Source organism: Astyanax mexicanus, chromosome 12 (genome assembly GCF_023375975.1).
Source record: "Astyanax mexicanus isolate ESR-SI-001 chromosome 12, AstMex3_surface, whole genome shotgun sequence".
Classification (NCBI taxonomy): Eukaryota; Metazoa; Chordata; class Actinopteri; order Characiformes; family Acestrorhamphidae; genus Astyanax; species Astyanax mexicanus.
Window position 1 is genome coordinate 9,083,158 of NC_064419.1, and position 15,144 is coordinate 9,098,301.

A 15,144-nucleotide genomic window follows, 5' to 3' on the forward strand; every position below is an offset into this window, starting at 1 on the left:
TCTTATGTTTCAGTGTAGCTGTCTGTCGACCACATCCCCATAATCCCATAAACCCAGTAATGTGATACGAATCATTTCACCAAGTATTTGCCAATACAGAGTTCTAGAAACAAAATTAATCATTTACATGAAATTTGATATTATTTTTATTGAGATAGGTTAGCAGAATTTAATGTACAGTCAAACACAAATGAACAGGATAGGTAAGTGGCAAAGCTATTTGTCTATTCGTCTGAGGACGAGGGCAGGATGATCTTGCTTGGGTCGTAGTAATTCTCGTCAAGCAGTGGCAGACCAGCAGCTTCCCTCTCTTTAATCAGCCTCTCGGCCTCCCGGCGAGCCCATTGCCTCATACTGCAGAGAACAAGCAGACGATAAACAATGTTACTGGCATTTTTACATCATTTAATTTATTATGTTGCTGCTGCTGAATTGTATAAATGCATAATAATGTAGCTACACAGTTTTAATGCAATTTAGCATGCAATTTTAACTGTTCAACTGTAATAACATAACTTATTTCACCAATTAATATGGATTAACAAAATGAAACATTTAGGGGCTGGATTCCAAATACCAGAGTTTCCCCAGGCTGTCATTAATTTGGCCACACTGAAAAGTTCAATAGAAATATTAAAAGAAATGAAAAAATACTATTTAAAAATATATCTTGAACACTGAACATTAAACATGCTAGCAAATATTGTTTGTATCGTTTTCTGGTCTATTTTCATACACTGGATTATAAGGCACAATATGAGACACTAGTAAGGAACAGGGGTGTCGCCATGCTTTCATTCTAATTGAGCAGGTCTTGTCGCTTGGTGGTGGTGGTGTAAGTAAGTTAAGTATAGCTAAGCTAAGCTAAGTAAACACTGTAATTAAAATACAGTTAGAATAAAAAACTTTATTTTTTTAAAAGTCAAACGAGCACTGGAAGTTAATCTACACATATTTCTCTCCTGAAAACTGTTTATTTGGGTGAGTAAAGCACTTCTCTTTATTTACAGCAAGCTTAGATTTGCAGACTTCCACTAAGGCTGGGTGCAGCGGCATTAGCATTAGCAGCTAACCGCTAGCACTAACCACCCCACAGTGTTCCAGTAAGCCAGGGCATGATTAGCTAGCAGTTTGTTTCACGTAAGTTGTTTTAACACTGTAAACTTGTAAACTACAGTCCAATATACTCACCTCTGAAAAGCAAAAGAGCTAGTGCTTAGAGCTGTTAGCGGCTAATGCTAATACTGCTCCAGCCTCAGTGCCTCAGGCTAAACTGAAACTCCTGTATAACGCTGTACTTTAGCAGAGTGTCTTTACTGCTCCTTACAACCTGACTGGTAAAATTCATACACACTGATGATTTTTAGGAAAATTAAAGGATTTTGAGTGCATTTTATAGTGTGAAAATACGGTAAAATATTATCCATAATCTTTTTACTTATTCAGCCAAAAAGTCCTTTTTTGCCATTTTTGTGCAAACAAAGTCTCATTATTCTGTAAAGCATGAAACCTTGCTATTTACAAACCAGCAATCACATTCCTTTACACATAATTTCCCTGTCTAATATAAAGAGTTGAAGAAAGGAGCACAAACAGAAGCAGCTTGAAATGGGTTCAGTTGTGAAGGTTGGGGTGGCATCTTTGATGAATTTGGAGTAAAATGGGAATACCTGGACAAATTCTATACATCCTCTATATATCCTGTTTGTGCTTTGTAAGATATTTCTATCTTTCTTACCCAATTAACACAATGGTGTACACATAAATGAATAAAATAAACAATGATTATTTGAGTTTAGACTTAACCTGGCCATTACACTAATATGTCACAGTAAGAGCTCTGAAAAATTCTGGACAGGGTGGTTCCAATTCTAGTCCTTACCCATGGTCTGGTAAATAGTGGATGAAAGTTCCTCCGACAACGATAACCAAAGAAACACCAAAGAAGAAGGCCAGCCTCATGTTCCACTCGTCCACATGTGGATCTGAGGAGAAGCCATGGTAGTCTGGGTTCTGCAGGAATGAGACAGAACAACTTGCTTTAAACACTTAGTTTAATGTAAAATAAAGAGCATACCATTTAACAACATCTCTACCTTTCTTTAAACAGACCTGCAGTAAACAAGAAGTGGGCAAAAGCAAAAGAAAAGTAATACATTGCGCTATGCAACGATATTTTAGCAACTAAAAATATAACATTATTAAAAAAATGTTTGTTATGAACAGGTTAGTTATCATTACGTGTTTCTGGAGGTGAAGGCAGTGTGTAAATTAAGTAACTCCTCCCTCTTCAGTGATTAATGCTGATATTTCTTATCAGTGTAAATTAGACAAATATCACAGATGTCCTGCTGTGTCTGGTAAGTTATTTTTCAATGAGCATTGTTGCATCAATGACTTTTCTATACAGTGGTGTAAAGTAAAGAATCTTAAAGCAGTGTGATATACAGAATCTGAGGACCTTTTCTGCACCCAAGACTGATTCTGGGCTGGACACATTGGGCCATCATATGTATATCTCTTTTCTGTGTTTAGAATTACTAAAGCTTTATTTGTTTACTTCTTTTTAATATTATTAATTAATATAAAAAAAACGGGACATAATATATACATATATATATATATATATATATATATGTATATATTAATATATATAATATATATATAAATATATATATATATTTTTTAAAAATTAGGCTGGGTTTCTTTAACGAGTATTGGCACGTGTGCTCCAGCTTTCTGAAGTGCAGCTTCCTGTGACCAAACCGCCCCAGCAGTGATCCACACAGCAGCACTGCAGTGGTGGGTGACAGTAGCCCCTGAATTAGGTCAGCTAAAATGGAGAAACATCGCTGATCTGGTATTTTGGCTCAAAATAGGTTGATACTATATATAGCCGACTGATTTTCCCAACTTTAGTTCAAAATGGGATAATCAATACTGTACATCTTTATATATAGCAGCTGCAGAGGGAACTTTGGTATATAAGTTACTTGCTTCTGTCAGAAACCTGTAAATAACTATTTTATGTGGCAGTAATCTTTTATTTTTACACTTTTCTTTATCTAAAATACAAGCTTATCTCTGCATCGTGTTAAATAAACAACAGCTATATGTGAGGTTGAAAAAAGTTTAATGTCAAATTTACATTCAATGTCAAGTAAACAATAGTTTACAACAACATGCTCCCTGATTGGATGCTGCCTCATTATTAAATTCGAATAATAGCCCTAGTCTAGGTAACCTATATTAAAAACAGACTTGGGCTGGCAGTCTAACCATAACCTTATGTTTCAGTGTAGCTGTCTGTCGACCACATCCCCATAACCCAGGACATGTGTGTGTGTAGGTTGTGTAGTGTGTGTATGTGTGAGTTGTTGTGGAGTGTGTGTGTGTGTGTGTGTTTGGTTGTGGAGTGTGTGTGTAGAGTGTGTATGGTTGTGAAGTTTGTGTGTATGTGTGTGTAGGTTGTGGAGCACATGAAGCGGGGTTTCTGTTACTTGCAGCATTTATTTACCACTGCTGGACCTCAGAAACCCATAAGGGAGGTCTCTGATTGGTCCGGACGTTTAACGCTCACAACAACGCGCTCCCTGATTGGCTGCTGCATCATCCGCTGTGTTGTGTTCAACCTGGTGACCCTCTCAGAGGACACAACAGCGACCAGAGCACGCTCGCCTTCATCCTCGCGTGCTGTCCTCCCCGTGTGTTAAAGAGTGTGTGTTGAGAGAGAGAAAGAGTGTGTGTAGCGTAAGAGTGTGTGTGTACCTGGTCGAAGACGTTGACCTCTTCGTGCTCATGTTTATCCGCCGCGCGCTGCGGCAGCTCTGTAACGGCGACGCCCCGGGAGCGCGCGCTGTTCGACACGGCGCGTGCAAGACACACGGAGCGGAGCCCCGAGTGAAGCGCGCGGAGTAACGGAGCCATCACACACACCTTCCGAGGACACACACACACACACCGATACCGGGTCACCCCCAGCTGATCTGGAAACACTACTCACACAGCCGAACTCACAGCGCCCCCTGCTGCACCGGAACCACTGCACACACAGTTCCCCTGCAGCTTAACCCCGATATCACAGAACATTACATCACATCTTTTATTGATAACGATTGGAAAACAACCTTAATCCAAAAGAGGTCATGGTGATGCACGTGTCACAGACCGTTTAAAAGATTGCTTACAGAACTTTTTTTAACACTAATAATTTTTACTCACTCATTTTTTTTTTATGCAAAAGCAGTGTGTAAGACTGGTGAAGGAGAACATGCAAGACGCATGAAAACTGTGATAAAAAAACAGGGTTATTTCACCAAATATAGATTTTTGAACTTCTAAAACTTTATGAACATGGACTTATATGGACCAATAAAAAGCAAAATCAATCAAAATGGTCTCTTTTTTCCAGAGCTGTATATATTCATCAGTTATGTTTTCTAAAGTATTGTGCTTAATTAATCTCTTGTTTTAGCTTCTATATGTATATAATCTGCCAGCTTGAGATTTTATATTTTTGTGTAAAATGCTTGTTCCATAAAACCTCCGTACCAATTTTACCTTTTTATTTTACATAGTAACAAGAAAGGGGTACTTTAGGGGGCCAATCAGATCTCAACTGGGGCCATTTCCCCAGTGGCCCCGCCCCTAGAACTGCCACTGTGTGTTTAAATAATTTGCTGCAACAGGGAGGACGCATGCATGTCATGAAATACAAAGCAAAAATAAACATGATCAGCTGGAAAATGGGATTAATGTATAGTCTGAAGTCTTAGAAGTATGATGAACAGTCAAAAAAAGGTTTTAGGGGCCAGAAGGCACAGTATTTTGATAATGACGCTGATACAGTTTTATATAGCCTGAACTAAACTGATAAAATCTTTTAGTGTTCTACAGTGTGTGGTGTCAGTATGTGTGTGTGTGTGAGAGAGAGAGAGTGTGTGTTATCTGCAGTAGAAGCAGGAAATGTACAAACCACAAGCGCTTCAGTTTTTCAGTTTGTTTCCTTCTCATGGGAGCAGCAGTTTTACCCTCTCAGATCTAAACTGCACCAACTTCACCAGCTCATACCTAGCATTCCTGTTCTGTTCGTTTTCTCCAGTTATCTTTTTTTGCGTGAGTTTATGAACCAAATATAGTCATAATTCATTTCTACACAACCACTCTTTCCACACACTTTGTATCCTTTACAACTGAAGAAGTTAAATCTGATACTTGAAACATTATTATAACAGTAAACAACTCATTTCTATGTAAAGAGGTTTGAAGCTGGTTAGCCGTAATGCTAACAGCTGGCCTCTTAAGAGTTGGAGCTGTGATGCTAACAGAGACAGTAGCCGGGCCTACCAAGGATGGAGCAGGTGTTTGTGTTTTAGGTGTTTGGAGCTGGTCTGTGGGTTGACTATGACTGTTCTCACCATCCTTCCCCCTGCTACTTCGAGCCCTGTTTTGAGGCTTCCATGTTGCCACTCTTCAGAGAAGATGCAAAGAGGAGAAAAACTCGCAATCGGTCACCTTAACCCTTTCTCATAATCAGATTCACCTGTGTATGTAGGTCAATAAGGGGTCAATGAGCTTTCCAAACCATTTTTTTGTGTTCTAATAATTAGTGCTAAAAGTATTTAATTCAATAAAATGACAAGGGTGCCCAAATTTATGCACCGGCCTAATTTTGTTTAAATAATTATTGCACACTTTCTGTAAATCCTATAAACTTCATTTCACTTCTCAAATTTCACTGTCTTCTATATGATATACTTTTTCACACCACTGTAGTCTTCTTGGTACAGAACACCTTCAGAGGTTGTGTGGAGTCCAGATCTCAACAGGTCAGAACTGTTTTTGTAGGACAAAAAAAAAAAAACAGTATTAAGCTACTACTACTAAATGCTATGGCTGATCATTTATCGCTAGAAACAGCGATAGTCATTTGTGGAAAAAACATATTTATTTATTCTGTACAGGTAAACATAAAATGATGAATGAACCTGTAAAACTGCTTACAGTGAAAAACTGTAGCACAACTTGGTCAACACATTTCTCAATATATAATATTTGTCTTATTCAAAATAACACACATTTAAAGATTATTACAGTGAAAAAAACCATACAGCACAACTTCATCTGATAAGGCCACATTTAGGTCTGTCTAATAAGTCAAAACATCATTTAATATGCTAATTTTGGATCACCAATAGTGAGGCCAATATTCATTACCTTAATTCAAACATTCCATTCCAAATGCATAAATTATAGAAAAGTAATGAGATAGTATCTCCAAATATAAAGAAAGAATCTCACCATGATGTATCAAAATAATTAGAAAGTACCTCATAATAATGTTTCAAGAATGACTTAATCTCAAAATAATGAGATCGTATTGCAAAATATCAAGATTGTATCCTTCATAATGCCATAGCAATTCACTTAATAATTAAAAATGTGCTGAATTTTTTATTTTAAGTGTTAGGAAAGAGCTTCCAGACTGATACTCTTAACCAATATGTTTTTTCTGCTTAATATTTTCTTAAAAAAGGTAGAATTTCAACAGATTTACAACATTTCTCCTGATTTCAATAGTAAGGACCTAAACACCACAGATTAGTGACAGAAACAAGTGAATTCAGGCAATCCCTCATCATTAACATGCATCAGCACCAGTCGCATGCACATTCACACATATTATTGGCTGAGCCATGTGTAAAGCTCCGCCCACACAAAAAGTTCTGAGTTCTGAATTAAAGTGTTGTTCATGAAATGATCTTTGACCATTACATATTTGAATATGAATGTTGATGAACATTTGAACATAATCTGCACATTACCAAACTAGGTGGTGAAATATGTGAAATTCAGTGCGTCAGTCATCAGGCAGTGTATTTATAACAAATCGCTTTTATAATTTTATGTGGGGGCGGGGCTTCAAGCTTCAGACCTTCCATTCACCATCACTGTACATGATTCTGACAGGGAAAGTGAACTCTGGAAGTTGCTGTTTCACAGCAAACCCACTCTGAATCACTCTGTTCACACCTGAACTATTTAATTATGCAGGAACTGCATAATGTTTTGGACATGATGAACATTTCAGTGCTGCACTGTAGATGCTCCTTTGTGTGAGGGAAAAGTCCCGTCAGTCCGGTTCCAGGACCGGGATGCTCCGAGTCTGTGGAGAACCTGGACGTTTGGCTTTCTTTAGTCTGGCGTGATCAGTTGACATCCATGTCTCCGTTTGAGAGACGTTTATTATCTTCGTCTTCTGCAGCCATGTTCTCCTTACTCTCCTCGTCCTGCTCGCTGCCTTTCTGCCGGAGCCGCAGTGCCGGATCTTTCTGCGCCGGGATCCTGAAGCTGGAGAAACCACCTATTGACGGGCGCTTCTCTGAAAAGCAGAAACAAGAGGAAAATGTGATGGTCTACCTTAAAAAATATCTATTTAACATCAATATCACAAGGTAATGGGAAAGTATTTAAAATAAAGAAATAGCATCTAAAATAACAACCCATTCCAAAATGATGACTTAATCTTAAATTGATAAAATATTTGTTAAATTTTAAATTTTTAAAAAATTACATTTTTTTTTGTTTTATTTAGTATAACAAAAAAAATACATAATCTCAAAAAATGAAACAGTATTCTAAAAATAAGTATCCTTAAAATAAAGGAATATAGAATGTATAGTGTGTAGGACGTGTATGGTATACAGTGTGCAGTGTGTGTGAACAGAATTTACTGTATATAGTATGTGGTCTATAAGATGTAGTGTGATGGAGTTCGTAGTGTATAGGGTGTGAATGGAATGTAGTGTGTGGGGTGTGTATAGTTTGGAGTGTGTAGTGTTTACTGTATACTGGAGAGAGTGTAGTGTATAGTGGATAGTTATCATGTGGATTTTGGAGTGTCTAGTGTGTAATGTGTAGTGTATAGTTTGCAAGTAGAATATATAGTGTGTGTATACAGTGTGGAGTATACTGTGTAGTGCATAGTGTATAGGTTGTGTATAGTGTACAGTGTGTAGTGTATAGGGTGCATATCAGTGGCGGATGCTGGTCTTTCAAGGAGGGGAAGCTTAATTTCGGCCTACGTCTTAACATATGTAGTTTTATTTATACAAAAATTCTACTCTCCCTGAGATGTTTTTTTTTGCAAACAAAAGGCATTATTTTCAAGTTTTCACTACACAACAAAAAGGTACCCATTCTTTACATTGAACAATTACATAAAAAAGACGCTATGACATGAATAAACATAAAATGATCAGTAAAAAAAAACATTACGCAAAATCTTTAAAGTTGGTAAAGGAAAAAATGCAGGTAAATTTAGTTCCTTTTTGGACAGTTTTAATTTCCTTGAATAATCCCTTTATTGATTAAAATTATTTTTAATGATAACACAATATTAGTCGTTTTTATCAAAGAAAATGCCTCTATAAGGATTAGGAAAGTCTCAGGTTCAACTCAGAACAGAATGAAAATGCTCCCATCACCAATTTTTACACTAAAAGGACGCTGATTCGCTCATTTCGCTGTCAATCAAAAAGGGACTCCGCCTCAGACCGATCATCCAATCATCATGCAGAAGCTGAGCGTCCGGGCCGGCCGAGGCCAGCCCACTGCCCCATAGACCCCCAGAGACGCTGAGCGTCCGATGGGCGGGACAAAGCCCAGCATTTATCCAATGACTCGTGTTGTTTCGCCGCGCGCTTTGCTCCGCTATTGAAGTCTGTGCACTGTTTAAAGCAGCGCTGTGAAGCTGCGGGAATGAGTGAGACGAACGCCGCGGCGTTACCATTGATAAGAAGCTGATTCTGAACTAAGTTCGTTGTAGCGCATATTTAATCAGTGACATGTACACACAACAGTATATATTTAATCACTTATACATTTTAGGGGAAGCTGAGCTTCCCTTGCTGTCTTAGAGCAATCGCCACTGGTCCATATAGTTTATACTATGTAGTGCTTGAGTGTGGACTATATATATTGTGTGCATGTGGTGTGTATAGGTCATGTGTATAGAGTGTATAGTACAGATTGTATGGTGTGTGTACTTCACGTGTCTATCCACACAGGCAGCCGTGTATTTTTTGTGACACAGACACACAGACACATACCTCCTGGCCCAATGGGTGACATTAAGCGGTTCATTTGGACGTTCCAGTGTTTGACGTTGGTGCTGGCCTGCCGGAGCTTCCTCTGGGCAGCCTGTCAAGATCAATCAATCATAGTAATCCATAAGCATTGATCAGATATCACCAGAATAACAACCTAGAGTCATTGATTTTTACTCTATACATAATTAACATTACTCAATAGCACACATAACCAGGCCCCACCCACTCCTGACTCCTCCTACATCAGTCCTACATTAACCTCAATGTTTCCACCTGTGTTGAGTTTATGTCCTCTGATTTTCATGTGGGTAGGAATTGTTAAAGGGTTTTAACCGAAATAAGGGCTGTGTCCCAATTGTGTACTACAAGTGTGTGTACAGTAGTGTGTACGGTGTGTGTGTGTGTGTGTGTGTGTGTGTGTATTAACTGACCACCACGTCCTGGTCCACTCGGTGACGGTTGGCTCGGACTTCCTCCAGTTGCCGGTGCGCCTCATCCAGAGCCCGGTTCTTACCCTCCATCTCCTGCTTCAGCTCCTGCTTCTCCCTCTGCGCTCGCTGGATACACTCCTCCTGCTCCTCCTGCAGAGCCATCAGAGCCTTCATCTTCTCCTCCTCCTCCGCCAGCAGTCTGCGAAAATCACCATCAATACAGGCTCATTACACACATTACTAAACACCACACCCCCAACGAACACTACAGGAGACTGGAGTCTAAACCCTAGCAACAATCTAGCCAGACCTTTGGAACTGCTTAGCAATGTCATAGCAACACCATAGCAACCACCTTGGATTTCATAGGAACCACCTAGCAACACAATAGCAAACAGCTAGCAATCACTTATCAACACTATAGCAACTATATGGATCACCTTGGCAAACACCTTGTTTACCATGATAACCTCCTAGAAACACCTTTGCAACCACTTAGCAACACGAATATGTAGTTTGTTTCTATGGTCCAGATCAAAATGCTGCGCTTTTAAACACAGTTTTTTTTTTGTTTTTTTTTTTCATTTTCTCCCCAATTTTGCACGGCCAACTAACCAACCCACTAAATTAGGACACCTCCCCACCACTAGTAATGCCCCAACACACCAGGAGGGTGAAGACTAAAAACACACCTCTTCTGATACATGCAAAGTTAGCCACTGCTTCTTTTCGAGCTGCTGCTGATGCAGCATTGCCGAGTAGCATCACAGTGCGCTCAGAGGATAGTGCAGCGACTCGGTTTAGATACATCAGCTCACAGACGCCCTGTGCCGATTGACATCACCCTTTGGAGTGATGTGGGTAAAGAACGCCATCTACCCACCCAGAGGGAGCAAGGCCAATTGCGCTCCCTCGGAGCACTGGCAGCTTAATGGCAAAGCAGCATGAGCGGGGATTCGAACCTGCGACCTCCCACTCTAAACACAGTGTTTTTAATGGGACATGCAGCGCAGATGTAGTAAACGGAGTGTCGCAGATGCGAGCAGTAAACCCTGCACATACGGCATTCAGTGTGTAAACAGCATGGAGCAGCAGAGCCAGCGTTTGTTTATAGCAGTAATTTTATCTGGCTAATATTTCAGATTAAACTGCGCCTTATCAGCAGTTTAGAGCAATTAAAAGAAGTATATTTAATAGCTGGGTCAGATCGAGACCGGATCGTTGGGCGGGGGCGGGGCAGATTACGGCAGAAGTTGGGGTTAAACTTGGTGGCGTATTTAATTTGGGTGAAAAACTGATAAATGTTACTGATTTCAAATAATTAAGTGCATAAACGCTTAATCATTGACAGCCCTAATATTCATACATGAACTAATAAACTCACTGGCACACTAATGTGATAAATAGGGTGTTTGTGTGTGTGTGTGTGTGTGTGTGTGTGTATATGTGTGCTGTTGCGTCAGTAGAAGTGTCAGTGTGTACAGTGTGACACAGCGGTCGAGTCATTGCACACACAGCATTACACAAACGGAGCCAATGCAAATTACTACAGCGACTCGACAGCAGCAGTCAAAAGTCTGGACACACGTTATCCTGACTGGTTTCAGTAAAGACTGATAAACAGCGTATAGGGAAGTAAATTAAAACCAAAACCTGTTATAATCCAGCTTCAGCAGCAAAACCTGGAATGCACACACACACAAACAGCATGTTTATGTGTGTGTGTGTGTGTGTGTTCCATGTGATGATGGTGTTTGGCTGGGTGTGTGAGTGTATGTGTGTGTTATACCAAGGCTGAGTGTGAGCCCAGCACTTCCTCTGGCCACTTCCTGAGGAAGTTTAGCTAACGGCTTTACAGGAACACGAACACGCACACACTGTAATATATCCTGTGTAATTAATTCTGTTCTTTGTAATTCTATTAGTAAATTTAAAACAATTATTTCCCCCACAGCTTTTGAAGTATAACTCTTATAGGGCCTATATCAAGTTATGTGGCTTATGTTTTTTGAAGCAATCTGGCATATGAATTTGGAAAAGCAGGCATTTAACAACACATTTTCACTATAGAAATCCATTCAAAAGTATCTATACATTTCTACAGGTCACAATTCTTGACCTAGAACCTCAACATACCTGTAGAACCCATTCAATCTGACAAACAGTTTTCTTAAAATGATCATACATATTTCCCAATAGGAACATATATATTGGAATGTTAAGGCCCAACATATCATGCCACACACCAGCGAAGAAAGCACACATTGCCCTTTCTCTGCACTGCTCTCCAGTGCTATCTGTGTACAGAGGAACAACCAGCTTTTGGGCAAATGTGTGCCATATTTAACCAAATGCTTGTGGACATGTCGGTTATTCGAATTTTTTTGCACACCACCATGTAGCAAAATGTTTTACCTAAAAATATAATTTAATATTTCAGAATTTATTAAACAGCTTTACTACACATTACAATCGTCATTAAACTACACCACTTCAACAATTATCTACACTATTTAAACTGTATAAACAGTTTTGCACTATTTAAGAATTTAAGGTGGCAGTAAAATTAAGATAGCATTGCATTTAAGGTAGCAATGGATTTAAGGTTGAGAATGTTACTGTTTGTCTGCACCTCCTTCATAGCATCTTCAGCAAAAGTATCAGGCGTTAGCTTCCTAGCATTAGCTGTAGTTACATTAGCCCCATTAGCTCCATTAGCCCCACTGTGTTGTGAAGCCGTTTTGCCCGGTTGTTGGCCAGATTTGGCGTTTTTGGTGGCCTGATGTCCAGCAAAATTGTGTGCACTGAAAACGAGTAAAACAAGGGGCTCGGAGTGGTCCAGTAGGCTAAGTGCTGCCATTATGTTCAGGAGATCACAGGTTCGAATCCTGTTCATGTAACTTGCCATCGGCTCCCGGGGCCCTGAGGGAGCACAAGTAGCACAAGGCTCTCTTTGGGTGGGTAGATAGCACTCTCTCCCCACACATTACTCTGAAGAGTGATATCGCTCAGCCCAAGTCTTTGGTGAGCTGATGTATTGGAACAAAGTCGGACTAGTGAAAGGGGGAATCCTAATGAGTGGGTTGGGTAATTTTGCTGTATAAATTGGGGACAAATGGGAAAATTTTGAAATAAAATTATATATATATATATATATATATATATATATATATATATATATATATATATATATAAAAAGAAAACAAGTAAAACTGTGTTTACAGATCACATTTAAGGATTAATTTAAGAGATTTAGCAGCGAGTCTCACGTGCATGCAGCCTCTCACTAAGATGCCATAAACGGAACTACTGCATTTAAGGTTACTTTTATACACTTTTTTCAAAATTATTAGCAGTATTTCCTAAGTTAACTTCAAAAACTTTCACTTTCTAGTTAATTGGCATTCCTTGTATACAGAAATATTATATATTAATTAATATTAATAATCGAATAGTTTGCTAAAGGAATTAATCAAGATAAAATTTGATTGCATTGAGACAGAAGAGCATCAGTGAGGTCAGCATGGTGGATAATCACCACCCCACCTCATCTCCAACTTCCCACCTGGGGTATCAACAAACATTTGGACATGCAGTGAATATCCTGATACCTAGAGTAGATTGTGTGTGTGTTGTGTGTGTGCGTGTATATACCTGGCCTGTGTGTATCTGTACGCCTCCTCGTCCTGTCTGGCTTTGACCTCCTGGTGGAGAGCGTCCTCCAGCCGCTGCTGAAGCTCCTCCAGCTCTTTGATCCTCCGCCGTTGTCGCTCTGCCTCAGCCTCCTTTAGAGCCATCTCAGCCTGCATACTCGCACGGGCCTGCGCATGAACACGTACATACACACACACAAATTATTAATTCTATTTAATAAGGTTTTTCTTCTTGATTTAACACAGTATTATGTGAGAACTGACAATTCTTACTTTTGAGCTTCCCATTCAAATGGGAATGTCATTCACTTTAACCCTATTGCAGTAAATACAGCTCAGGTTCTGTCTGTCTATCTATATATTTAGCTGACTGGCTGCCTGGGTCATTTGTTTATCTGTCTGTCTGCCTATACACAGCCCTGGAAAAAAAGTAAGAGACAACTTCAGTTTCTGAATAAGTTTCTCTGATTTTGCTATTTATAGGTAAATGTTTGAGTAAAAATTTAAACACTGTTGATTGATTAAATGAAATACAGGCAACATTTCTTCTAAATTCTAAATGAAAATATTTTAATTTAGAGCATTTGTTTGCAGAAAATGAGAAATGGCTGTAATTAATAAAAATATGAAGACTTTCAGACCTCAAATAATGCAAAGAAAACAAGTTCATATTCATAAAGTTTTAAGAGCTCAGAAATCAATATTTAGTGGAATAACCCTGTTTTTAAATCATAGTTTTCCTGCATCTTGGTATGTTCTCCTCCACCAGTCTTACACACTGCTTTTGAATAAATGTATGCCTTTACTCCTGGTGCAAAAATTCAAGCAGTTCAGTTTGGTTTGATGATCAGCTTGTGATCATCCATCTTCCTCTTGATTATATTCCAGAGGTTTTCAATTTGATAAAATCAAAGAAACTCATCATTTTTAAGGTGTCTAATTTTTATCCAGAGCTGTATATGTGTGTGTGTGTATGTGTGTGTGAGTGCCAGCCTGTCTATATATCTGTCTGTCTGCCGGTCTGGAGGTGTGGAACCTGAGAGCTGAATCATTCACAGTTTAGCTGAATTCAGCATGCCATTCTAAAACATGAGCTACACGCCAATGTGCCAACCACATGCTAACACTACAGCCACAGTGACTTACCTGCAGTTCTGGGTTTTGAGGTAAAGAAGAAGCCTGTTTATTATACAGCATTTCCACTGAGACCTTTATCCTAGTGTTATATACAGTTAACTATAAGTAGACTTTCTCACTGACTACTGACTTTATATTTATTTATGTTTAGTTTAAACACCAGTTTCGGTTGCCAAGCAGTGTTGGGCACATTTGTGTGTAATCTGTATTGTCTTGAATTCTGTCAGTAATGACTGTAAAACATTTTTTTTAAACTTTCTTGCTTCTTTTTCCCCTTTTACTGTGTTTTTATGTCTTGTGTACGACATTTTATGTTCTGCATATGAAATGTGTTATACAGATAAAATTGCCTTATTTGGATTTAGTATTCTAATGTTATATAGAGTTAATTACAGTACTACATGTTTCATACCGTTTTTTACAAAGTGACAATTTCCAGCAAGTATGGATCTAACTGTTATCTGATTCTTTTTGCACTGACCATGTCTCTCACCTCCTGTGTGTGTCTGTCACGTTCCTGGTGTCTGCCATTGTCTCTATCTCTCACACTCTGTATCTCTAATGCTCTTTCTCTCTCTTTCTCTCTCTTTGTATCCCGCTGTCTCTCTCTATTTCTCTGTGTGCTTATCTCTCTCTATCTCTGTCTCTCTCTCTCTCTGTGTTGTCTGCCTATCACCCTCTCTGTCCGTCTTCCTCTCTCTTTCTGTGTCTGTATTGTTGTCCCTGTCTCACTCTCTCTCCTTGCGTGTCTTTTTCTTCTTTTGTGTCTCTCTTTATCTCCTTCTGTGTCTCCCTCACACTCTCTGTCTGTCT

General features: G+C 39.1%; 2 protein-coding genes across 2 annotated transcripts in view; both read right to left on the minus strand.

The window, feature by feature from the left end:
• Window positions 1–128: 128 nt before the first annotated feature.
• Window positions 129–4,000, minus strand: ndufb11 (NADH:ubiquinone oxidoreductase subunit B11). The gene is made up of 3 exons (XM_007236976.4): window positions 3,769–4,000; window positions 1,883–2,013; window positions 129–354 (listed from the first exon to the last, which is right to left on the minus strand). Exons 1-3 carry the CDS (start codon window positions 3,925–3,927, stop codon window positions 225–227), a joined length of 420 nt encoding a protein of 139 aa, XP_007237038.3. The 5' UTR covers window positions 3,928–4,000; the 3' UTR covers window positions 129–224.
• A 1,955-nt stretch (window positions 4,001–5,955) lies between these two features.
• def6a (DEF6 guanine nucleotide exchange factor a) overlaps window positions 5,956–15,144 on the minus strand; it is a 30,364-nt gene continuing 21,175 nt past the window's right edge. Inside the window, exons 8-11 of the mRNA XM_022670834.2 lie at window positions 13,196–13,362; window positions 9,542–9,740; window positions 9,111–9,201; window positions 5,956–7,381 (exon numbers count right to left, since the gene is read on the minus strand). Of these exons, the coding sequence (XP_022526555.1) occupies window positions 7,209–7,381; window positions 9,111–9,201; window positions 9,542–9,740; window positions 13,196–13,362 (630 nt within the window). The 3' untranslated portion in view covers window positions 5,956–7,208. The remainder of the gene's footprint in view (window positions 7,382–9,110; window positions 9,202–9,541; window positions 9,741–13,195; window positions 13,363–15,144) is intronic.

What these genes read in the sequence shown, in the direction of transcription:
- ndufb11 (XM_007236976.4), bottom strand. Translation starts at nt 3,927, where the DNA reads ATGGCTCCGTTACTCCGCGCGCTTCACTCGGGGCTCCGCTCCGTGTGT. An exon ending in AGGTCAACGTCTTCGACCAG is followed by an intron (nt 2,014 to 3,768) that starts GTACACACACAC and finishes TCATTCCTGCAG; the next exon opens with AACCCAGACTACCATGGCTT. An exon ending in CACTATTTACCAGACCATGG is followed by an intron (nt 355 to 1,882) that starts GTAAGGACTAGA and finishes TGTTCTCTGCAG; the next exon opens with TATGAGGCAATGGGCTCGCC.